The sequence below is a fragment of the Grampus griseus genome (assembly GCF_964374135.1).
Source record: "Grampus griseus genome assembly, chromosome: 14".
Classification (NCBI taxonomy): Eukaryota; Metazoa; Chordata; class Mammalia; order Artiodactyla; family Delphinidae; genus Grampus; species Grampus griseus.
This window is the reverse complement of record NC_139008.1, coordinates 68,137,641-68,163,896: the sequence shown is the minus strand read 5'-3', so window position 1 is coordinate 68,163,896 and position 26,256 is coordinate 68,137,641. Positions and strand designations below refer to the sequence as shown.

Below are 26,256 nucleotides of genomic sequence, written 5' to 3'. Positions count from 1 at the left end.
GCGAGCTGATAGCCCCCCCGCACTGCTCCCAGGCCACAGCCCACCCAGAAGGTCCCTTGTGAGAGGTGTGCGGGAACCTGGAGGTCTTTCCAGGCTGAGGAGGGCCTGTGAACCCCTCTGTCATGCACAATCTGACCCGGGATTGCTGCAAAAGGGGGGCAGCTTGGTGTGGCAATGAGGGCACACATCAGAATGCCTGCGTTCAGTCCCCAGATGTGCCACTACCTAGCTGTGTGACTTTGAGCAAGTTACTTTACCTCTCTGTGCTTCTGTTTCCACAACTGTGGAAGCGGGGTGACAACGATACCTCTCCTAGATCGTTATGAGAATTCAATGGGTGAATAGTTATGATGCACTTTAAGTTTCTGGCACAGAGCGAGTGCTGGCAAGTTTCTTTACTCACCCCCAACTTTTCATATTTAAATAGCTTTCCTGAGGTATAATTCACAACCATACAATCCACCTATTTAGAAGGTACAATTCAATGATTTTTCCCCCCTGTATCTACAATCAATCTTAGAACACTTTATCACCCCGAAACGAAACCCCATACCCATTACAGCCACTCCCCATTCCCACTGCCACCCCAAGCCCCAGGTAACCACTAATCTGCTCTCTGTCACTACAGATTTGCTTTTTCTGGGCATTTCCTACAAGTAGAATCATACAATATATGGCCCTTTGTGTCTGGCTTCTTTCACTCAGCATGTGTTCAAGGTTCACCCACGTGATAGCATGTATCGTTTCTTTTTAAGGCATAATGTTCCACTGTGTGCAGAGGCCACATTTTGTTTATCCACTCGTCAGTTGATGGACATTTGGCTTATTGCCACTTTGGGGCTATTCTAAATACTGTGGCTATGAACGTTCATGCACAAGTACTAGTGGGGACATACGTTTTCAGTTATCTTGGGTAAATATCTGAGAGTGGAATTACTGGTTCTTTATGGAAGAACAGCTGGATTTAATTCTCACAATTTCACTGAAAGAAATTTTATTATTATTATTATTATAGCCACTGTCTAGATGCAAAAACTGAGGTGTAGACAGGAAAAGCACTGGCCCAGAGTCACGCACATAATGTATCGGGGAGACGGAACACTACAGAACGTGGAAAGCGTCTGGTTCTTTCCATCATCAGAGTCAAAGGGGGCATGGGGAGGGGGCCAGGGCTGGGGGGTGGGCAGGGAGACAGAAATGGAAGCGTGAGAAGCCCACACCCTCCCCTTCACCTGGAGCGGTGGGGCCTGCTCTGCAGGAGCCCACAGTCATGCAGGGAGCTGAACCTGTCAACAGGGACCTTTGGGCTGAGGCAGAAGGAAACCAGCCAAGGTCATGCTCTACAGACCAGATGGGAAATAAGAGGCACATCGTTGCTCTGTGGTCAGACCAGCGTTGTCTCAGGACCAGGAAGTCAGGGAACTTCTCCTTTTCCACACCTTTTGTATTCTGTGCTGTGGTGGGGCAGGACAAGAGGGGCAACTCACATCCAGGGAGACCCCTTGGTGGTGCGCCTTCCAGGGGGTCCCCGTGGCTAGCAGGCTCTAGTCCTCGGCCTCTTAGAGAGTCCAGAAACAGTCTCTACTTCATGACCCAGAGCCACGGCAGTCTCTAAGCCCCAGGGGACCAATGAGAGCCAGACACCCCTCTGGGTAACTTCAGAGATTTGAAGAACAAGCCCATTGCCCTCTCCATGGTGTTGTGGACCTGAATCATATCCCCCTCCTCAAAATCTCATGACCCAAAGAGGGTGTCAGCCACCAGGCCCATTCATTTGCCCAATAAATTGGGTTTAAGTCTTTCCCTCTGACTGGGATTCTCCCCTCAAAATGATGCATCCTGAGTCTGCCAGGATCTAGGGACCCCAGAGCTCTCCCAATCAGCAGTGAGCTTTCTTCCAACATGGTCAGCCCTCTGGAATCCATCCCCCCCCAGCCTTGGGTGATTTCTGTGTCCCCACCTTGGGAAATCCCTACCAGCTTCTCCAGCATTGCAGGAAACCTCGGCAGCACCAAAGAAGCCAGCCCTCTGGCCTGACAACTTGAAAGTGCTTGCTATGGACTGAACTGTGTCCCCCCATCAAAGTCATACGTTGAAGCCCCAAACCCCAACGTGATGGTGTTTGGAGGTCGTGCCCTTGAGAGATGATTAGGTTTAGATGAGGTCATGTCATGAGGAGATTAGTGCCCTTACAAGAAGACACACCAGAGAGTTTGCTCACTCCCTCTCCCTGCCATGTGAGGACACAGTGAGAAAGCAGCCGTCTGTAAGCCAGGAGAAGGATTCTCATCAGAAACCAACCATGCTGGCATCTTGATCTTAGACTTCCAAGCCTCTAGAACTTTGAGAAAATAAACTTTTGGTGTTTAAGCCATCCAGTCTATAGTACTGTGCTATGGCATCCTGAGCTGACAAGACAGAGTCCCCAAGCCATGGCCACCAGGAGACTGGGCTCAAATGACTTGGGGGATTTGAGACCCCCATCCGCTATGCCCTGGGAGACACCCAGGTCAATGCCATGATCAGTCACTGAGTGCCATTAGTCAGAACCTGTTTATTAGCCAGAGCACACCAAGACCAGAAACGTAGTTTGAAGAAATCTACAGAGTTATGTGGGCTTTATGAATATATTTTCAGCTACAGAGACAAAGATGGTAATATTTGACATGTCCCCAAACTTACCTACCGATCTATCTGCATAAAATCCAATCCCTCCCATTAATTAGAGCTTAACCTTAAGCTTTTTATAGTGAAAAACAGTTTTACCAACGAAGAGCTTCCCAGAGTGAGTGGCCTATCCTGGAGACAGCAATAGGACACCACGTCATATATGGCATGATTGCATTCTTTCATGAAATAAGAGCAGGCTCTTTAGGACCCAAATGTAGATTTTGAAATAAAATTTTTTTCTGAGGCCTGGAATTATTGCCATATAATATTTTCCAGGCACCTGGTGTCACAAAATGCTTTTGAAAACATCAGCTAGGTATGACCCTTGACAAGGTGTCTGTCTCGAGATGTGCTAGAAAGGACAGAAGAGAGAAGAACAAACTTTCCACGCCCAGGAGCTTTCTCTTCCTATGTCTCATCCTATACAGATGATGGAAATTCACCATGGACTATAAATGTCTCAGTGCAAATGAGGTCTGATTGCCAGTGGTGGGTGCACCCTGGGAAAGACTGGTTCTTTTTTTTTTAATTTATTAATTAATTAATTTATTTATGGCTGAGTTGGGTCTTCGTTGCTGCGCGTGGCCTCCCTCCAGTTGCGGCAAGCAGGGGCCACTCCCCACTGTGGTGCACGGGCCTCTCACTGCGGTGGCCTCTCCTGTTGTGCAGCACGGGCTCTAGGCGCACGGGCTTCAGCACCTGCAGCACACGGGCTCAGTAGTTGCGGCGTGCAGACTCTAGGGCACGCGGGCTTCAGCGGTTGTCACGCGCAGGTTCTAGGGCACAGGCTCAGCAGTTGTGGCACACGGGCCCAGTTGCAGCATGTGAGATCCTCCCGGACCAGAGATCGAAGCTGTGTCCCCTGCATTGGCAGGAGGACTCTCAACCACTGTGCCACCAGGGAAGTCCCAAGACTGGTTCTTAACTGTGCCTCCATCTGACAGACCTTGTTAGGAATGAGTTTGCAACATGGCTGCTAGGCAGCTGCATCCACCTGCAGGTAGGGGCCATGGGCACTTGTTTTGTTTCTCAGTTTCCTTCCTCAAGCAGGGCGCTCTCCCTGAGGCCTCATTCCTGGCCCAGACCTTGCTAAGTGCTGTTAAATGGTGAATGGGGAGGACTAGCCTCTTGAAGAGGGATAAACGCTCCACAGGGGTGTGATCCATGATTGCAGGATAAGGCTTAGAGTGCAGGTTCTGATGTCAGACAGTCCTGGCTCTGCCTCTTACCCAGGCAAGTTACTAGACCTTTTTAAGCCTCAGTTTATCCATCTGTAAAATGGAACTACCAATAGTACTTGCTCCCACTCCAGGTCTGGGACTCTTCTATTGTCCCACTGCAGTAACTCCCACTTTGTACTTCACCTTCATTATCTACTTACATCCTCCTGCTACTCCCTCATCACTCAGGTACTCCCCTTCTCTCCTGCTACTTCCCCTTTCCCTTAGCTGCTCCTTCATTATTCAACTCTCTGTCACTCACTCACATGGTCACTCATCCCACAGTTACTCTGTCACTCCCCAGCTTCTCTCTCACCCTCATATTATCTAAAGTTATATTTTTCTAACTTAACACAAGCTTGGAACAATCAAGGGAATCTTGGCTTTTGTTGGGACAAATCTGTCCTAGTCTATATATACTTATCTTTGCAGGAAACTGTCTCTTCCTGGACCAAGCAGCTGATGTTTAGAGATGGAATGTTTCCTGCTTATTATCTTAGAGGCCTTTGGTCTGGGTGACAGGGAGTGGGAAAGCAGAGCCCACATGGTACAAAGGCATGGAACATTGCTAGGCAGAGCCAGGAGTCTCCACCACACAGGAGGAACCTGGCGGGTTGGTTGGCATAGCCTTGGAGCTGCTCTGCTGGTTCCAGGTGGGATGCTGAGGCAAGAGTCTCCTCCCCGTCACCAGGGCCCTGCCCCTAACCATCCCTGCAGTTCAGGATGCTCTCTCCTAAAAGCTGGGAGAGCTTCATTATGGATCTGATTAAATCATAAGGAATCTCATCCCAAGCTTGCCAGAAAACAAGTTATTTTCAGCATCCGTGGGCAGCAAATGGAGAAGAGAGTCATGAGCTGGAAGAAATGACTGTGTAGAAACCGAGCCCATTCAGATGAAGGTTGGCCACCATGCCTCCTTGGCAAAACGTTAGATGCCAAATAACTCGGGAGAACTTTTGTGACATAATATACAGGTTTTCGTCTTGTTTTGTTTTGTTTTAATGACAAGGGAACAGATCATGTTAACTCCTAAGGGTTAGAGAAAACAATGTATAGAAGCCAATTAAGGTTCCTCCAAAGAGCTTTGTAATTATAGATGGGTTTTAAACACTTAAATGGCTCAAGCCAAGCAAAACGAATTAAGAGATGACACACGGAAACCAGGAAATCCTGGGCACCTTGAGTCCTATGGTTTCAGTCAATGGTCTGACAAGTTCTTCAGGGGGCAGGTCCTTTCGTTTTAGGGACTCTGAAAGGTCTCCCTCATGCAGGCTGTTTTTAAGTGTTCCATTATGTGGGGTGGCCAAAGCCTTTCACTTTCCACTGGCTTACAATGAAAATTGATGTAAAACAATTTTTTTAACTCTTTTACACTAAAGTGTAAATGACTACAACCAGAATATTCTCATGTAAATCACTGATGAGAGGCTGGCACTGAGTAAACAGAGATAGAGAAAATGAGAGTAATTACGGCAGTAAGGGTGAGCAGAAGAAAGATTAGAAAGAAAAAGGAAGAGATAGTAACCTTGCTTCTGGTTCACTGTGAATGAAGCTAGTGGCAGATGATAGTAACAGCAACACTGGCTACGTTCACTGTCCAGCCTTTAATCTTCACAGCCCCATCACCACAGTCATTATTCTCTCCACCTTACAGATGTGGAATTTGAGCACAAAGAGATTAAGTAACTCACCCAAGGTCACAAGATAGAGATTAAAACTTAGTTTTGTCTGATTCCTTGTTCTTAAGCTCCAAAGTCTGCCTACCTCTCTGCAAAACTTCCCAACTTTTCCACCGTCCCCCATTTGATTCAGTTCCCCTATGCCATCCACATTTTGAAAGATTTTATCTATTGAGCGCACTGTATTTGTGAACTAATAATTTGTTCAATAATAATTATTATTGAACTAATAATTAGTTCAAACTAATAATTTGAACTAATAATTGGAACAAATTACTTTTCTGTTTCTGTTTCAACATTGATCCCAACTTTAATCCCAATTACTGGGGATTCAACATAATACTATGAAATCACAAACATCAGTCATGGCTATGTGGCTAATAAGCAACACAATTAAATAAGCATAAGCACTGTTCCCCAGCACTGAATTCTGACTGCCACATGGTTTTAGAGTCAATGTCAATCACATACTTGGCATACTCAACCCAGGACCCAGGGTTCCCAGATAGAGGACTCTGGTAACAGTGTTTGGTCCACCCAATACATCCCAGACGTTTCCAGGGAAATCAACAGCCAATCACAGTGTTTGATCCATGTCCAGGGTAATCACATTGTGTTGCTAGAATTCCAGTCTAGGGCAAAGCAAAGTCTAGAATGTGTATAGATTGTAACAATAACGGCCCCCAATGGATCATGCCTTATTAGTACCCACACGCTGTATAGACTCCTCCCACAGTGACTCTGCGCTTGGCCATGTGACTTACTTTGGCCAGTGAGACATCAGCAAACACGATGCAGGCAAAGCTTGATAAATGCTTGTGTATCAGAGCTTGTCTTCTTGAGACCCTGACCCCACCATGCTAGATGAAGTCCAGGATGAAACACCACATGGAGAGAGCAGCCCAGCCATCCCAGCTAAGCCCAAACACTGGTTTACCTGGCAGCTAACTGCAGCCTCATGAGTGAACCCAGCCAAGACTGGTGGAAGAACTGCCCAGTCCATCCAAAGAATCATTGAAAAATAATAAGCTGTTTGAAGCCACTAGGTGGTTTGTTTCAGGGTTTGTTATACAATAATAGGCAACCGGGGCTTCCCTGGTGGCGCAGTGGTTGAGAGTCCGCCTGCCGATGCAGGGGACATGGGTTCGTACCCTGGTCTGGGAAGATCCCACATGCCGCAGAGCGGCTGGGCCCGTGGGCCACGGCCGCTGAGCCTGTGCGTCCGGAACCTGTGCTCCGCAACGGGAGAGGCCACAACAGTGAGAGGCCCATGTACCGCAAAAAAATAAATAATAATAATAATAGGCAACCAACCAGTACAGCATAGTTCTTGACGATGACTCACCCAGAGGACTGCCATTACTATCTTCATGGTGCCCAGGGACCCGAAAGAGTCATTAAGCCAAAAAGCCTGTATCCTAGGGTTTCTCTTGAGGGACTGGGAACCCTCACTCCTCCATCAAGATTTAGGTTTCATTTGGCTTTTCCTGTGTAAATGACAAAAGCTCCATTTCCCTCTCCTGGACTTTGTGGGTTCCATATCTATCCTTTCTTAGTCTTCCCCTCTGCTCCGGACACAAATTCCTCCATCAAATATGGTAGACAGGGTGGGCAGTGAGACCAGCTCTATTTGTTGGCACAATCATGGGATGAAGGCACCGGCCAATGCAATACTCTGAGCAGGTTCTGGAACATTCTTCTATTTTTCAAACCCCCACCTGCTTCCCCATGGTTGACGACTTTGGCTTTGGTGATTGTTGAGAGGAGGGCTTAGGGTTTGTGCATTTAAAGAGTCTCTGAGTTTCTTTGACAGAAATACTGACCATTTTCTCACTCCATTAGAAGAGAAACAGTGGTTCCTAGAAGCCAAGCAAGAATAAATCATGCTAAAAATACCTCATTTATCTCCTCCACAGGGTCACTAGACTGACAAATGCCAACGTTAGGAAGTGTCTAGACTTCAGTGAGCGTTTGACAAGCCTCTTATATATCTCCCTACCAACACCCAGCGAAATGCTGGTGTCATGGTGTGTCAGGTTTAAGAAGGTTCCAGGAGGGCTTCCCTGGTGGCGCAGTGGTTGAGAGTCCGCCTGTCGATGCAGGGGACACGGGTTCGTGCCCCGGTCCAGGAAGATCCCACATGCCAGGGAGCGGCTGCGCCCGTGAGCCACGGCCGCTGAGCCTGCACGTCCGGAGCCTGTGCTCCGCAATGGGACAGGCCACAACAGTGAGAGGCCCGCGTACCGCAAAAAAAAAAAAAAAAAAAAAAGAAGGTTCCAGGAGAGCACCAAATTGGTTGAATCCCCCTGAATGGCATCACCGTGGTTTATCAGTCTATTACAAGTGGTTTCTTCTCCCAAGAGTTATCTCACACTATCCAAGCATATAAGGTTAGTGAATAAAACCACAATGCCAGTTTCACGTGAGAAAGAGAATTGTCTTGCACGTCAGAAATTCATTTAAGCATGGTCGACTCATTCTGCATCTGTAGGCAGACCTGGCTGGCACGCCAAATTATAATCAGAGGGTTGCAAGGAGATACATAATCATCACATTTAACGGCATTACGTCAACATGGGTTGAAGTCTCCTTTTCCATAATCAGATTGTCCTTAGCAGTGGGATGGTAATCTTCAAAGTTGCTGGTCATACTGTCCTCTCCCTTGGACAGTATTTAGATCTCACTGCTCATAAATGATCCCCTAGCCTCCTTTTTCTAGGCATCTGGTTTTTTTTTTAAGTCCTAATGTTTATAATTGGATTCAATAGACATAGAATTACACTTGAATAAATATAATCAAACTAACAACGGAGGGAAAAAGGAAAAAAGTACAAAACTGTACACATTGTTGAAAGTGTGTATATATGTTGATTTAAAAGATTCACTGTAATACTTAGAATTCGAGAAAGAATAGATAAATGTATATGTATAACTGAATCACTTTGCTGTACACCTGAAACTAACACATTACTAATCAATGATACCCCAGTTTAAAATTAAAATTAAAAAAAAAGATTCACTGTTATACTTAGAACTTTTTGTCTTTTTGCAATTATAATAAAACAAAAAGTTATGAGCAGAATACTGATTCGCCATATTAAATGCCTATATACACTCTTTGAAAAAATAAACACTATTATGTCTGTATTTAAAGGTTTTAATGTAAAAAATGAGCTTGCTTCTTGCTTATTCACATAGCTACCTAAGTTGAATTGACAACAACAGTACTTGCAGGGCATAACTTTTACCTATGATGCTTCCTTGTTTTGTTTTAATGGCATTCAGTAGAGAAATCAGTTTAACAGAGGTATGTTGAAGGGAATGGAATAAGAGCTTTCAAACTGGCTTCAGCAAACTCAGAAGCATATCAAGATCATAACTTCTTTCATAATTGTTGTCAAACTAAGGGAATATATTGTAACGATCTGTAGAAACTTCAGTTTTTGCTCTTCAATTTTTTTCTACCATTGAAAAACACATTGCATTCTCTCTTTGCAGAGAAGTATTGATATTATTAAAAATCAGACAAATAAGCAAGTCTGTCTATCAAAGTGTACAGATTACATTTTTTAAAAGGTGAGAGAGGGACTTCCCTGGTGGTCCAGTGGTTAAGAATCCGCCTTCCAATTCAGGGGACACGGGTTCGATCCCTAGTCTGGAAACTAAGATCCCACGTGCTGCAGGGCAACAAAGCCCACACACTGCAACTACTGAGCCCATGCACCACAACTAGAGAGCCGCGTGCTGCAACTACAGAGCCCACGTGCTCTGGAGCCCCCGTGCCACAACTAGAGAGGAGCCTGTGCATCGCAATGAAGAGCCCATGTGCTGCAACGAAAAGATCCCGCATGCCGCAACTAAGACCCAACGCAGCCAAAAAGAAAAAGAAAGAAAGGAAGGAGGGAGGGAGGGGAAGGAGAGAGGAAGGGAGGGAGAGAAACAGGGAGGAAGAAGGGGAGGAAGGAACGAAGGGAGAGATGGAGGGAGGGAGGGAGGGAGAAATTCTGTAATTAAAAAAAAAACTCTATAATCCTAATTCCCTGACATAAAAGAAAATTTAAAATAAATAAATAAAAGGTGAGAGAAAACTGGTTTCTTTTTTTTTCTTCCTCCCATTTCCCCCATCTCAATCCCTAGTAATCACTCTTCTAGTCTTTGTTTCTATGAGTTTTGTTGTTTTAGATTTCACATATAAGTGATATCATACTGTATTTATCTTTCTCTGCCTGACTTATTTCACTTAGAATAATCTAGGCATCTGTTCTTGACAAAGCTCTTTTTATAACATTATCTACTGTGAAGCATGTGAATACTGTGCTTTCTTCAAAATGACTTTGCTAGACTCAGCTCCAGCTTGGCCTGGCCTGGTCTCTTATTCACTATTGAACCACCAGTGCTGGTCTGAAGATGTCCAGACTGTGTTCCACGAATGTCTGTGCAAGAGTCTCTACTCTGATTCATGACATGTTTTGTTATAATTTAATCCTCAGAGAGAACTCTTCTTTCAAGTTTCTGTAGAAAAGGAAGGTGTTCCCACATACCAACTACAAATAACAGTACAGTTAAGTTCATCAGTTGAACAAATATCCCCAGTGGGTAATGACTGCCTGTGATATCTTAATATGAAGGCGGTCTCTGGGGTTGTGCTCCCAAGCTCTTGTCTTTGGCCATGTTCAACATTTTTGTCAAGGATTTGAATAATGGGCAAGGCCTGTGGTGTCCCATACAGTAGCCTCCAGCCTAACCACAGTTGACTACTTAAATTATTTTAAATTAAATAAAATCGAAATATGGGTTCCTTAGTTACCCTAGTCACATTTTAACTGCTCAATAGCCCCATGTGACTAGCAGCTACCATACTGGACAATGCATTTCCATAATCAGAAAAAGTTCTACTGGACAATTCTGAACTAAAAGGCAAATGTTCATTGCATTTATGAACAACATGGAGTAGAAACTGTTGACGAATATTTCATTTGAAGTAGACATATTTAACTATGGTCTGGCCAGCATCCATTTTCCCTCCTTCTGGTAATAGCATCTCAATTTTCCTTGGGGTAGGTACAACATACCTGCAAGCACCAGTCCATGTATTTTGGGAGGAGCTGACTCCAAGGGTGGACATATGACTCAGATCAGACCAATCATAGCTTTGTACTCATGCTCTAGCCACTGTGATTGGCTGAGAGGTAAGTATATAGCCAATCTCAGCCAATGAGATTCAGTTCTGGGATTGTTGAACCTACGACATGATTGAGAGGAGAAACAATTCCTATTGGTGTTGCAAAAAAGATAGGATATATACTTCAAACTGCTGACAGTCATCTACTCAGAGACATTTTTTGGTAGTCCCCTGTATACGCATGTGTTAGTTTGAGTTGGATTTCCTGTCACCAGTCTTAATTTATCATTCAAGACATCCAAATTATTTGAGCAGGTGGATAATGGGCTCAAAGCTCAACAAGATTGCGGCTTCCCTGGCAGTCCAGTGGTTAGGACCCTGCGCTTTCACTGCTGAGGGACCAGGTTCAATTCCTGGTCTGGGAACTAACTTCCCACAAGCCGTACAACACAGCCAAAAAAACAAAACAAAACAAAACTCAACAAGATAAATTTAGAGCCTCGACTTCAATGTTGAAAATCACCTGTGTGTCCAGGAAGGCTGCTGCGGTGCTGCCGATGTTCTGCCTCTTGATCTGAGTGCTGGTTGCATGCGGATCCTCAGCATATGAAAGTGCAACCAGTTTTTCCCCTTTCTGTATGAATAATACACTTCAACAAATAGTTTTTTTTTAAAAAAAGATCAACTGCATTAGGACCAGATGAGGAAGATGTAACTCCACTAATGGAACACTGACCCGAGAGCTTTAGTTTCTTATAAACTCAATATGAGTCAACAGTGGCTGCCCAAAAAGCCAATGGAAACTTAGTCATACTAATAGACACACTCAACCTGAACGAGGAAACTGACAGCGCCATTCACCCTAGGGTGGGTCAGATCAGACTCTGGGGAAAGGTATAGACAAAGTAGAGCATGTTCACAAATCTCAAAGTCACATCCCATAATAGTCAGGGGGAGAAGAGATGGGAGGACATGATACAGGCAGGACAGGCTGAATGAAACCCTGGAATGAACAGGGTTTGAAAAAACAGACAACCCTACGATCTGCAAATAATGTTATTTTCTACACAGAAAACCCCCAAGGAACCTACTGAAAAGCTGAGACTAAGGCGCTCAGTGGCCTGATACAAAGTTAATATACAAACCCTTAAAGCCCTCCCTTCAAGATATAAACAGAACTTACATGAAAAAAAAAACAAACAAACAAACCCTAGAGCTTTCCTAAAGGACATAAAAGAATACTTTCCCAATAGAGACATGTACTACTCACCTACTTAGAAAAACTCACTATGACAAAGATCAGTTTAGCCCAAATTAACTTTTTAAATTGTGATAAAATATAGATAACATAAAATTTACCATTTTAACAATTTTTAGCGTCCAGTTCAGTGGTATTATGTACACTCACATTGTTGTGCAACTGTCACCACCATCATCCACCTTCAGAACTTTTTTCATCTTCCCGAACTAAACTCTGTACCCATTAGACAATAATCTCTCTTTCTCCCTTCCCATCAGTCCCTGGTTAAATTTCTTTTCAATTTTTGTTATCGTGGTAAAACACACATAACATAAAATTTACCATCTCAACTATTTTAAAGTGTACAGTTCATTGGTATTAAATATATTCACCACCATCACCACCATCCACCTCCAGAACTCCTTTCATTTTGAAAAGCTGAAACCCTGTGTCCATTTATAATACTGATCAATTTTGGAGGAATCTATTTTTGAGCTTTGCAGGGAAAACTAACCCAAAAGGTCTTAAATATTATGTGAACAGCCAAAAATAACCAGGAACATTTTGAAAAGGAAGAGCCATATGAAGAAGGACTTTTCTATCATACATTAAGCCACAATATAGAACTACAAGGATCAAAACAGTGCAAAACTGGCACAGAAACAGATTGTTAGAACAGAATAAACAGCTTGGAAAGTTACCCTTCTTCACAGATAAGGGTCTAGAGTATGAGGGTGGCATCACAAACTCACGGGGAAGGGAAAGATGCTGAACAATTGATAATTCTTTGGAAACAATATAGAGATAGACAGTTTTTTTCAGTTATTACTTTATACTCAAATGAATTCCAGAAGGATTACATATTTAATTTATTTAAATAAGGCCCCAAAAATCTAGAACATAAAGGTTAATATACATCACTGGATGAGGAAACACTTTAGAGCAAGAGTTAGCAAACTTTTTCTGTAAAGGGCCAGAGAGTAAATCTTTTCATCTTTGCAGGCCTTATGGTCTCTGTTGCACCTACTCAGCTCTGCCATTATGCTGTGAAAGCAGAGACAGTATGTCAACAAATGGCTGTGGCTGTGTGTCAATAAGACTTTATTTACAAAAACAGATGGTGGGAAGATTTGGCTTTCCAGCCATAGATTTCTGACCCCTGTTTTAGAGGGATAAAAGCAAAGAACAAAATAATTGGGAAAAAAAGCAAATATCATTAGGTTGGCTACATAAAAATTAAGGACTCCAGGGCATAAAATATATATATACGATAAACAAAATGTTAAAGCAAACACACACACACACACACACACACACACACACACACACACATAATGCAGGAAATATTTGCACCATACATGACAACAGAGTTAACATCTCCCCCTCTGTTTTCATTCTTCCCCTTTCCTTCTCCCCCTCACACACAAACATATACAATCATTGAAATCAATAAGAAAAAGAAACACACTAGTAGAAAAAATGGACAAAACTCTAAACAGAGGAAGAAATGACCAGTAAGCTTATAAATAGGTATTCAACCTCAAACATCTCAATTATATGCATATTAGGACCACAGAGCTATTTTTCATATATCAAATATATCAGCAAAGTGTGTTTTTAGCGCCACTGACCAGTGTTGATGGGGAAGGCAGAGGTCAGGCAGGCCTGATACCCACTGCTGATAGGGGTGTACACCGATGTAACCTTTCTGGTGACCAAATAAGCAGTTTATATTGAAGCTCTGCATATGTTATATCCTTGGATCTACTGAACCTCTGAGAATCTACTCTAAGTAAATCATCAAAGCTGTGGACAAGTACTTTTATACAATGATAATCACGATGGCATAATTTATAGTAGCAAAAATTAGAAACAACCTCAAAATCCAATAATATGGAAAGTGGTTTCATAAGTTATGGTACACTCAGACAGCTGTATGAGGTTGTCATTTAAAATCTCTTTTCCAAAGACTATATAAAGACAATAAAATAGTCAACCTCTAAGCAACATTTGACTCAGCAGACAGACCTTTCTTCTAAAAACACCTCCTTCCCTAGGCTTCTGAGACGCCACACCATCCTCGTTTCCTTTCTTCCTCCCTGGCAGATGGTGTTTGGTCCCCTTTGTTCTCTTCTTCTTGGCTTAACGTGTAGCTAGCAAGGTGTTCCAGGGCTTTCTCTTGGGTGTCCTTCTTCGCTCTATCTTACTTCCTACATGATCTCAGACAGTCCCTTCACTTTAAAAAGGTTGCATTTGTAAGCTGATGACTCTCAAATTTTTAAATCTGTCCCTGAGACCACCCCTTGGATGTTAAAAAGGCATGTCAACTTGGACGGCCCTGCAGAACTCTCGATTCCCTTCAAATTCCCACCTCCCTCCCACCCCAGCCTTTCCAGTCTCAAAGTACGGCACCATCATCCACTTAGGTGCTCAAGTCAAAAACCAAGGGTCATCTCTACGTCCCTCCCTTTGTCACCTGACACACAAACCCTGGTGGCTCTACCTCTTCGTTTCTCCACCTCCATGGCCAACACTCAGGCTCTCACCTAAGCCTCTGAGATAGCTTGTGATAAGGCCTCCCTGTTCCCACTCATGCTCCCATAGGAAGAGACTCCTACTGTCTCTTCTCCACTCAGCAGCCAGCAAAGGCTTTTCACAATCTATGTCTCACCACATGCTTCCCCATCTCAAAACCCACCAGTGGCTTTTCATCTCAACCCAATAAAATGTACACGTCCTACCACAGTCTTCAGGGGTCAATGTCCCCCAGGCTACCTCTCTTCCTCCATCTTCTTTCCGTCCTCAAGTTCATTCCCATCCCATGCCTTCATCCCTTTCCTCCAGACCCACGTGGCTGCCTCTTTCTCCACATTCAAAGGTCAGCCCAAGTCACCTCCTCAGAGGCACTCTCCCTGGTGTCATAGCTTACACACGGCCTCCCACCCCAGCCCTTATTTATACCACTACTTTGCTTAGGTTCTTCAAAGCACAGAGTAGATGACTAATTTTGTTGAATTGACACATGTTAGGGTGAAAGTTATTTTGTAAATACACACATAGTCACTCTGCGTTTGAATGCGGATACCAAGAGTGAAGACAACTGGGTTGAGTACACGCCGTGTGTGCCCCCCAGAACATGGACAAACAATGGCTATCAGTCTTTTTCTCTAAAAAGGACAAAGAGATCCTCTCACTGATAATGTTTATTGCCAATGATAGAATTTGAGCTTTCAGGCAAAAACTTGTTTCACCACCATGACCTTATAGTTTCCCAGTACTTGGAAGAATTTTCTGGTGAGATTAGTGTTGAAAATATAAATTTTTATTGAAGTATAATTTATTTACTATATTGTATTAGTTTCTGGTGTACAGCACAGTGATTTAGTTTTGTTTTCTTTTTTGCAGATTATATTCCATATAGGTTAGAAAGTATAAATTTTTTATATTGTACAATTAAATGTGTCAACATTTAGAAGATCTGTATAACTCAGTCAACCAATACTTTATTTTTTCCTCCAGGTTTACTGCGATATAATTGGCATATAACATTGTGAAAGTTTAAGGGGTATAATGTGTTGATTTGATACGTATATATTGCAAAATAATTACCACAGTAAGGTTGGTTAACACCTCCATTATCTCCAGTAATTACCATTTTTGCATATGTGTGGTGAGAACATTTAAGATCTACACTCCTAGCAATTCCAAATATATAATATATTATTGTTAACTATAGTCAACCTGCTGTATGTTAGATCTCCAGAACTTATTCGTGTTATAACTGGAAGTTTATACCCTTTTACCCCCACCCTTACCAGCCTCTAGCAATAACCATTCTACTCTGTTTCTATGAGTTTGGCTATTTTACTTCCACATGTAAAGTGGTATCATACAATATTTGTCTTTCTCTGACATTTTGCTTAGCATAATGCCGTCAAGTTTCATCCATGTTGTCCTAAATGGCAGTATTTCCTTCTCTTTTATGGTCAAATAATATTCCATTCTGTGTGTGTGTGTGTGTGTGTGTGTGTGTGTGTGTGTGTGTGTGTGTGTGTACATACCACATTTTTTTATCCATTCATTCGTTGATGGACATTTAGGTTGTAGTGAATAATGCTACAATGAATATTGCAATGCAGATATCTCTACAAGGTAGTGATTTCATTTCCTTTGGATATATACTCAAAAGTGGGATTGCTGGATCATATGGTAGTTCTATTTTTAATTCTTAAAGGAATCTCCATACTATTTTCCACAGTGGTTTCACCAATTTACATTCCCACCAACAGTGCACAGAGTTCCCTTTTCTCCACACCCTCACCAACACTTATTATCTCATCTTTTTGATTAATAGACAATCTAAAAGGTATGAGGTGATATCCCATTGTGGTTTTGACTGGCATTTCCCTGATGATTAGTACGTTGAACATCTTTTCATGTTCCTGTTGGCTATTTGTACATCTTCTTTGGAAAAATGTCGATTCAGGTCCTCTGCCCATTTTTTAATTGGATTATTTAGCTTTTTTGCTATTGAGTTGTATAAGTTCTTTATATGCTTTGGATATCAACTCCTTATCTGATATAGGGTATGCAAATATTACCTCCCATCCTGTAGGTTGCCTCTTCATTTTATTAGTTGTTTCTTTTGCTGTACAGAAGCCTTTTAGTTTGATGTAGTCCTACTTGTTTACTTTTGCTTTTGTTGCTTTTGTTTGCTTTTGGTGTCATATCCAAAAAAGTGAACCAATACTTTCTACAGACCAATACGTTAGTTGAAAAAGTATGCATGTATAAAAGAGCCATTCAGAATGTAAGACAAACCAATGGATTTTAATGTAATAGCATAAGAAACGCTAAAAATTGATCTAGTTGCAGATTCCACACTGCAATTAACCTTCAAGAAACTAATACCTGTTGCATTTGATTGAGATTTCAAAGAATATCCACATTTATCTGAAAAAGCAATTAAAATATTTCCTCCCTTTTCCAACTATATATCTGTGTGAGGTAAGATTTTCTTCATTTACTTCAACCAAAATAACATATCACAACAGATTGAACTCAGAAGTGGATGAGAGAATCCAGCTGTCTTCTATTAAGCCAGACCTTTAAAAGATTTGCAAAAGCATAAAACAAGGCTACTCTCCTCACTATTTTTTTTCGTTTTGAAAATATCATTTCTTGATTATTTGTGAAAAAGTCTAACTTACTTTCCTATATGAATATTTAGTAGAATTTTTAAAATATTTTGATTAAAATTATATATTCAAAGTCTGAGTTAGTTTGAAGAAAACTTTGCCTTAAAATAAATGGATAATCCAGAAAAAAAAAAGAAAAAGAAAATATCATTTCTCATAAAAAGATTTATGTTAACATGTGTGGTGGTTTTCAAACATGTCCACAAATTCTCCTCCCTTCAAGAAGTAGAGCCTAATTCCCTTCCCCTTGAGTGTAGGTTGGACTCAGTGAATCATTTCTAATGAATAGAATATGGCAGAAGCAATGGGATGTGACTTAGAAGGCTAGGTTGTAAAAGGCACTGTGCTTCCCTCCTTGCTCTATCTCTTGGGTCACTGGCTCTGCAGGAAGCCAGCTGCCATGTTGAGAGGACGCTCAAGCAGCCCTAGGGAGAGGCTCATATGGCAAGAAACTGAGGCCTCCTGCCAAGAGCCATGTGGGTGAGGCATCTTGGAAGTGGATTCTCCAACCCCGGTTAAACCTTGAGGTGACTGCAAACTTATAAGAGACCCTGAGTTAGAATCACCCAAGCTAAGCTTCTCTGGGGTTCTTGACTCACAGAAATTGTGTAAGACAGTAGACATTTATTGTTTTAAGTTTCTAAATTCTGAGCTCATCTGCTATGTGACAATAGATAACTAGTACAACAGTTAATGAATTTATTTTTAAGTTTTAGTCAGTGAATACACATTTATTTTTATTCCTCAGTTTTAATTTCCAATATGGTAAATATTGATGTAGAACCCAGTTAAACAAAAGTTCTTAGGGGTTCTCAGTTTTTAATAATATAAAGGGGATTTGAGACCATAAAGTATGAAGACTATTGTCCTAAACTCTGCAAATTGCTCCTTTATTAAGCTTTTCTCAAATTATCCCACATGAGAGCAACTTCTGTTTCCGATCAGGACTCTGACTGATAGAACAACACCAAAATATTATCAGTGGTTGTTGCTCTTCAGTAGGAGAACATGATTTTATCTTCTTCTTAATGTTTTCTTTTCTGTACTTTAAATTTTTTCTGCAAATAAGGATGCATTGTTTTTATAATTAGGAGAAAAGAAACTTCCCTTTTCAAAATCATCAAAAGTGAAAGTTAGAGCTGTGTTTTCTTTAGATGAGTCAATGGTTGAAGCTTGGCTTGCAGAGCCCAGGTGTCCGCCAACGCACCTGGGAGTTGGGGAGAAGTCTGTGGGGGTGGGGTGGGGGAGGGGAGGTGGCTGAGGAGCCAGCACCCCCCGCCTACCTCAGCCAGAATAGTTCCTTCATGTGCTTTACATATTGGGTTTCTGCATAATATTTCATTTAAAGAAAAGTTTCCACTTTAAAAAAAAAAAGTTTGAAAGCCTTTACCATGAGAATAACAGCTGAAGAGTTAAAATCAGGCTATAGAAGAATCACTCAAACTTTCTCCTCAATGTGAACAGAGTTTCCATAAAGGAAACACTACACATTCTGAGGGAAGAACAGAAGCCCTGACAACTTAATAAGTGTTTGGTGGTTTCCAGAGAGAGGCTGGCTCATGTGGCCATGGAAAGAAATTATAGGGATGAAGAGCTTATCCAGGGACACCCCCCCCCCAATACTAAGGGCCCAAGAAGCCAGCAGAAACACCAGGGTCCTTAAGGCCCACAGAGACACAGATCAGAACCACAAGTGAATGGTTCTCTTATTTTCTTTAAAAAAAAAAAAGCAAGAGGTACCAGGACCACCTGGTGGTTAAAAGCATGGGCTTCAGGGACAACAGATCTGGGTTCAAGTCCCAGGTCTGACACTTAAAACCTATGAGATCTTGGCAAGTGATATAGCCTCTCACAGCTTCAATGTAAGGGCACAATGTACAATTTCGCCTGTAAAATGAAGTCTGAGAATGTAAAGTTGTGAATCCATTTTGCAAAACAGTTTAGCAGTTTCTTAAAAGTTAAACATAAATTTACCACATGACCCAACAATTCCATTCCTAGGTAACTACCCAAGAGAAATGAAAACATATGTCCCCAAAAGGACTTGCATACAAATGTTCTTAGCAGCATTACTCATCATAACCCCAAATGGAAACCATCTAAATGTTCATCAACTGGTGAATGGGTCCCCAAAATGTGGCACGTCAATACTGCAGAATACTATAAGGCAATAAAAAGGAATAAAGTCCTGATGCATGCCACAGCCTAGATGTACCTTGAAAACATTATTCTAAATGAAAGAAGCCAATCACAAAAGATCACATAGTGTATAAGTCCATGTAAATGAGATGTCCAGAAAAGGCAAATATATAGAGGCAAAAATAGATTTGTGGTTGCCTGGGGCAGGGGCTGGAGTAGAAACTGGGAATGACTATAAATGGACTTAAAGTTCCTTTTTGGGGCGATGGAATATTCTAAAACTAGGCTGTGGTGATGGACTCCCAAGTTTGTAAATTTATTGAAAATCATTGAACTGTACACTTAAAATGGGCAAATTTGACGATACGTAAATTAAACCTCAATAGAGCTGTTTTTGTTTTTTGTGTGTTTTTTTTGTGGTACGCGGGCCTCTCACTGTTGTGGCCTCTCCCGTTGCGGAGCACAGGCTCCGGACGCGCAGGCTCAGCGGCCATGGCTCACGGGCCCAGCCACTCCACGGCATGTGGGATCTTCCCGGACCGGGGCACGAACCCGTGTACCCCGCATCGGCAGGCAGACTCTCAACCACTGCGCCACCAGGGAAGCCCAATAGAGCTGTTTTTTAAAAATGGAGTTTGACTCTCTACCTCAGAGGGTTGCTGGAAGGATTAACAGATAATGCCTGTAAAGCAGGCAGCCTGGTACAAAGCAAGCATTTGGTAAATAATAATAATGATGACAATCAGAATATACACTAATAATAGATTATGTAAGTGTAGAATAATAGATAATGCAGGATAACAACAATTTATATCATATGTAACTCTCATTTAAATTTTAATTAAAGTATAGTTAATTTACAATGTGTTAGTTTCTGGTATACAGCAAAGTGATTCAGTTATACATATATATGTTTTCATATTCTTTTCCATTATAGTTTATTACAAGATATTGAATATAGTTCCCTGTGCTATACAGTAGGACCTTGTTGTTTATCTATTTTATATACAGTAGTTTGTATCTGCTAATCCTAAACTCCTAATTTATCCCTCTGCCTCCCTTTTTCCCTTTGGCAACCATAAGTTTGTTTTCTATGTCTGTGAGTCTGTTTCTGTTCTGTAAATAAGTTCATCTGTGTCATATTTTAGATTCCACATATAAGTGATATCACATATAGTGTATAGATATCACATATAGTGTATAGCATATGTACTTCTTACCATACCACTCCCACATGTGTCAACCCAATTTAATCCTACAGGATTAAATTAAGGCAGGTGTACTATATCATCCTTGTTTTTACAGATGGGGGAAACTGAGGCACCAAGAAATTAATGAACTTTCCCAGGTTGCGCAGCTAGTATACGGCAGAGCTGGGATGGGGAGTCCTGGATAACTAGCTCCGGAGACTATGCTTCTCTCCACGACACTGCACTGCCTCTCAGTAAACGTCAGCTGTGTACTGAGTTATTGCTCTATCTAGTGATGGGGGAAAGGGTACAGAAAAGGATCCGAGACAGCTCCCCAAGAAGGCACCACAGGACCTAAGCCTGAAGCGTGTAGCACTTAGTCAGGGCAAGAGTGTTCCAGACAGAGGGAACCACATATGCAAAGATGGAAAAGTAAGAGAACGCAGGGCTTGGGCAGGAAGCCAGAGGAGGTGGAGGTGGCTGGAACTGATACCCAGCAGTGGGAACACGGGGCTCAGGCAAGTCCAAGGCCACGGAGGGTCCCTGGTGCCCGGACATTAGCCTGAGGCGATGCGGAGCCAGAGAAGGAAAGTCAGTGAGTTCCCCAGCACTGCCTTACTCCAGGAATGACTCACATCACCCTGGCAGGTGGAGGAGGTTGACTCAGCCACTGCTGTGAGCTCAGGGGAGCGGGGGAGCTGCTACCCCACGTTCCCATCCCACTGTCAGCTAACTCTCCAGCACCAGCTCCCCAGCATGCAGAAGCCACCCTAGCCAGCTGGGAGCACCGGGCTTGGTCATGCTGCCAGGAAGCTGAGCATAGTCTGGTGAGAGCGCCTGCTGGCGGCTGGCAGCTTCCACACCCCCGCTCAAAGCCCAGATAACTGTGGACCCCAGGGGCACCTCTCACCGCACTCCAACTGCCTGCCACGGGGCGCAGTGCTCAGGCCCTCCACTCTCACTTGGCTGTCAGGGGACCAGCCTGGGGGATCTATCACTTTTCTTATTCAGATTTAATATACAGATAAACATTTGCATGTGTGCACAAAACATTCACTGTGGCAAAAGCAAAACTACTGAAAACACTTGCATGCCTAACAAAAAGGAAGTAGTTCAAAAATGCTGGTGAATCCATACTGCAGAATACTACGGAGCAATTAAAAAGAAGAATGCAGATCTATTATCCCATTGTACTAGGCATGAAAACACCTCCAAGACACACTGTTGGGTAAAAATAGATACCTACAGAATAATGTATCGAGTATATCATCACTTACATAAAAACCAAAACAAACAAAAATCACAAACTAGCTCTTTATTTTGCCAAGTCTACAAATACGTGAGTAAGTAAGAAAAATGCCTAGAAGGAAACACATCAAACTAAGAGCAGCAGTAATCACAGAAGGGAGGGAGGGAGGGAGGGAGGAAGGGAGGAAGGAAGGAAGGGAGGGAGGGAGGGAGGAAGGAAGGAAGGAAGGAAGGGAGGGAGGGAGGGAGGAAGGAAGGAAGGGAGGGAGGGAGGGAGGGAGGAAGGAAGGGAGGGAGGGAGGGAGGAAAGAAGGAAGGAAGGGAGGGAGGGAGGGAGGGAGGAAGGAAGGAAGGGAGGGAGGGAGGGAGGGAGGAAGGAAGGGAGGAGGGATGGATGGGGCTTTTTACATTTCTATGTAGTTTGATTTTTACCAGAAGCGTGTATTTGGGTTCTTAAAAACATTAAAGTCTTGAAAAAAAAACAAAACAAAAACCAGAGGGAAGTGTGTTAAAATGATCACCATGCTGGTGCAGGGTTCAGGGTCACTTTTCAAAGAGCTGTGACATCCAGAATCTTGTCTAATTCTTGCTACACCCCCTTGAGGGCAAGTGTTCAAAACCCCTTTTACAGATTAAGAAACTGGACCCGGAGAGGTGAAACAAGCTGTGCAAGGTCACATGTAGGGCCGAGGGGCCCCTGGACCTTGGACCCAAGCCCAGCACTCTTTCTAACCTGTACCCGTGGGAGCGCACCGCGGTGCGGGCCAGGGGGCGGGGCCTGGGGTGGGGAAGCGGAAGGCTGGGGGGCGGCACGGATGCTCCGAAGCAGCGTGTCGTCCAGCTCACAGAGCCTCTGAAAAGCCCCTTCAGCGAGGGGAAAGGGGCCTCAGTCAGGGGAGAAGGGGGTGGAAGATGAGTGTGAAAGGAGGGCTGATGCAGCGCCGCCCACGACAAAATCAGACGTCATGACGTGCCACCCACTGAGTGGGAGGGACCCGACGCGTCACCCGGCAAATGACACGTGGGAAGTAGCCTCGCAGGGCCACGTCCCTGGAGCCTGAGATTTCACGCCTCTCTCACAGGGGCTGCTCACCCGAGGCTCTGGCTGCGCTTTTTGCAGCCGAGTGGTTCCGGGAATGCCTCTCTACTCAGTTCCCAGAGCTCTCTGTAACCAGGGCAGAAAGGGAAGTGTGCTTCTCAGAGGGTTCTAGAACCTGAGGACCCTAATACTCTTGTAAACCCTAATACTCTTTGGAGTGGTAAATGCCTCCACCCCTCAGTTCTTTTATTGGCTGCTTTAGCACCAAGTGTCTGGGTGGGGGTGGGGGGGTGGAGACAGGAGGCCAGAGGGACCCAGGAAACATGGCTAGGTCCCTCCAAAGACAGGCAGAAGGGATTCATATACAGGGAGGGACCAGAGCCTGCTGAGGGGAACACGGGATGCATGGACACATCTCAGCTGGACAGTGAACAGGCGTGACCCCTCAGAGCATGCTCAGAGAAGAGGGCTTTGGCCAAATCACCGATCCTCTGTTCACTCTTATAATGGGGAGCAAACCCACGAGGCCATGAAGCCAGGGACAAAAGCCTGGATCCTGGGAGTTCTGATTCCAGCTCTCCTCCCTTGGTCAGGTTTCTGAACGTTGCTGGGTCTCAGTTTCCCCATCTGTAAAATGGGTATTATTTTTTTTTACTTTATTTTATTTTTTATTTTTTTATTTTTTTTACATCTTTATTGGGGTATAATTGTTTTACAATGGTGTGTTAGTTTCTGCTTTATAACAAAGTGAATCAGTTATACATATACATATGTTCCCATATCTCTTCCCTCTTGTGTCTCCCTCCCTCCCACCCTCCCTATCCCACCCCTCCAGGCAGTCACAAAGCACCGAGCTGATCTCCCTGTGCTATGCGGCTGCTTCCCACTAGCTATCTACCTTACATTTGGTAGTGTATATATGTCCATGCCTCTCTCAGCTCACCCTTCCCCCTTAAAAGGGGTATTATTATACCTGCCTCTTTGGTATCATGATATCTGGATCATAAGACACATAATAACAATAACTAAATAAAATATAACAAGTACAGGGTATCCATAAAATCTGGAAACAGATTATATGAATGCATATATGTGTTCATATTTATTTATCCACCTGTTTTACAGAGTGAAAATGTCCTAGACAACATTGTGTACATTCGTCTCTGTTTCTAGACTTGCTGGACACTCTTTAAATAAATGTAATTTTATACAAGTATAATTTTATATAAATGTATATAAATATAATGAAATAAAATATAGTAACAATATAATAAACTAAAACATACTAATCACTTACACAGTAGGAGGGACCACGTCAAGGACTTGCAGGTATTCTCTATTTTGGTGTTCACAGCAAGCCCTGGAGGTGGATACTATTAATATCCCCATTTTACAGAGGCAGAAACTAAGGTACAGGGAGCTGAAGAGACTTGGCAGGGTCACCCAGGGGATAATTTGCAAAACCAGCTTGAGACCTGGGTCATCTAACCTCAGAGCCTATGCTGTTCTCCACCCGTCTAAACCATCTACCTCTAAAGTGAAGACCGAATAAAGGGGACCAGCAGACAGTTCTGCCGTACAGAGGAGGAGCTTAGGAAATGCAAAGTCCTCTGAGTACTGAGCTCCTGGAGGAGAGAAACCAAATCCAACTGGCTCACCACCATATCTGGAATAGTAATGCACAAGATGTAGGCTGACAGTCAATATTAGTGGGAGGGAAGGAAAATGAGTATTCATTAGCCAAAGGCTGGTATTCTTGTTTTCAAAAAGAAGTCTCAGATTTCAGAGCCCTTCCCAGACCCACCCTGCCCTCCCCTCCACTGGCACAGAACCCAGAATTCAGGAGGTCCAGGTAGCCATACACCAACCAGGACCAGGAGTGACCTACCTTCCTCGGCGTCGTTCCTAAGCGAGGCCTCCAGCAGGGCCACGCTGGCCTCGAAGGACACCTTCTTTCGCCGGCCGCCCGTGCTGCGCTTCCGTTCATGCTTGCGCTTGCGATGCTGCAGGTCCTGCTCATACTGCGCCCACTTCTTCAGCTGCTGGGCCCGGCGCTTCTGGGCGGCGCGCAGCCGCTCCAACGTGGGCACCTTCTCCAGCAGCTGCAGCTCGGTTAGCAGGTCCACGTGGGTGGCCATGGCCTCCGCGCCTCCCCGCGCCCTGGCTGGAGGCTAGCACAGCGCGCCGGGGGCCGGGGCAGCATGGGGGCTCCTGCGGGGCTGGGGCCGCATGCTGGAGCCTGTGGCGGGGAAGGGGAGAGACACACATGGACATGCTTGTCAGACTCAAAACTCCGATCTGATGATGTCACCCGGCCCCATGTTCCAAACGCTTTTTCCCCCTATTTTATTATTTTTATTTATTATTATTTTTTTTTGTGGTACGCAGGCTTCTCACTGTTGTGGCCTCTCCCGTTGCAGAGCACAGGCTCCGGACGTGCAGGCCCAACGGCCTATAGCTCACGGGCCCAGCCGCTCCGCGGCATGTGGGATCTTCCCGGACCGGGGCACGAACCCGTGTCCCCTGCATCGGCAGGCGGACTCTCAACCACTGTGCCACCAGGGAAGCCCCTTTTTTTTTTTTTCAATTGAGATATAAATGACCTATGACATTGTGTAAGTTTCAAGTGTACAACATGTTGATTTGATATACTGCAATATGATTACCACTGTTAGCTAACACCTCCATCACGGTCACATAACAATCCTTGCTTTCGAGTGGTCATATTGTAATTTCATATAAGGTTGTTCTATTGTTATAACACATACGGGTTTATTTTTATAACATAGAAGGGGTTTATTGTTAGTTTTAAAGGAATGAGGATTATATTTTAAATGTCTCAGTATTAATTACAAAATAGGTTAATATTGACAGATATAATCTACATAAATGAAAGCTCATTGGGAACCTTAATCTTAAGAGTATAAAGGGGTCCTAAGACCCACAAATAGCTGCTGAACTACTGGGACCTAGAAAACCTTAGTTGAAGTTTTCCTCTTTGGATGATTTTTTTAAAAAAATTCACACCTCTTGCTCTCATCAGTTCTTGGGCGACATGAGATCAACAAAAGTTCAGTGTGAAGCCAAGTGGGTGCCGTCTTCCTGTAAGCGCAGACCCTATGGGCTCTCAGATGCAGAAGGAAAAGGTCTTGGAACAACTTGAGCCTTTCTAAGCCTGTTTTCCCACCTGTTAAATTTTGTATCCACCTCCCAGAATTTACAGGATGTTCAAGGAAGAAAGAGCTGACGAAAAAAAGTTATACCAAAGAGAAACAGGTTATAGCAAAGAGAAACAGCTTGGAGGAAGAAAAGCAGGGACACGTAAACGCAGCACGTCTGGGAAGCCATGGGGGCAAGGCTGGTGGAAGATTGCAGGATGCTGGGTACAGGTCTACATTTATATGCTGTGGAAATGCTCACTATCATAAAGGGGATCAGCATAGCACTGGGCTTCAGCAAGTGATCGTCAATCTCCTGGGTTCCTTGCTTCACTCTGGAGCTGCTGGTCCTC

At 43.6% G+C, this 26,256-nt stretch overlaps 1 protein-coding gene across 2 annotated transcripts in view; it reads right to left on the bottom strand.

The window, feature by feature from the left end:
* Positions 1 to 25,062, bottom strand: part of PPP1R16B (protein phosphatase 1 regulatory subunit 16B) — a 72,718-nt gene extending 47,656 nt beyond the window's left edge. For both annotated transcript variants that reach the window (XM_082670841.1, XM_082670842.1), the window contains exon 1: positions 24,634 to 25,062. In XM_082670841.1, the coding sequence (XP_082526967.1) occupies positions 24,634 to 24,883 (250 nt within the window). In that variant the 5' untranslated portion in view covers positions 24,884 to 25,062. The remainder of the gene's footprint in view (positions 1 to 24,633) is intronic.
* Between the last annotated feature and the right edge of the window lie 1,194 nt (positions 25,063 to 26,256).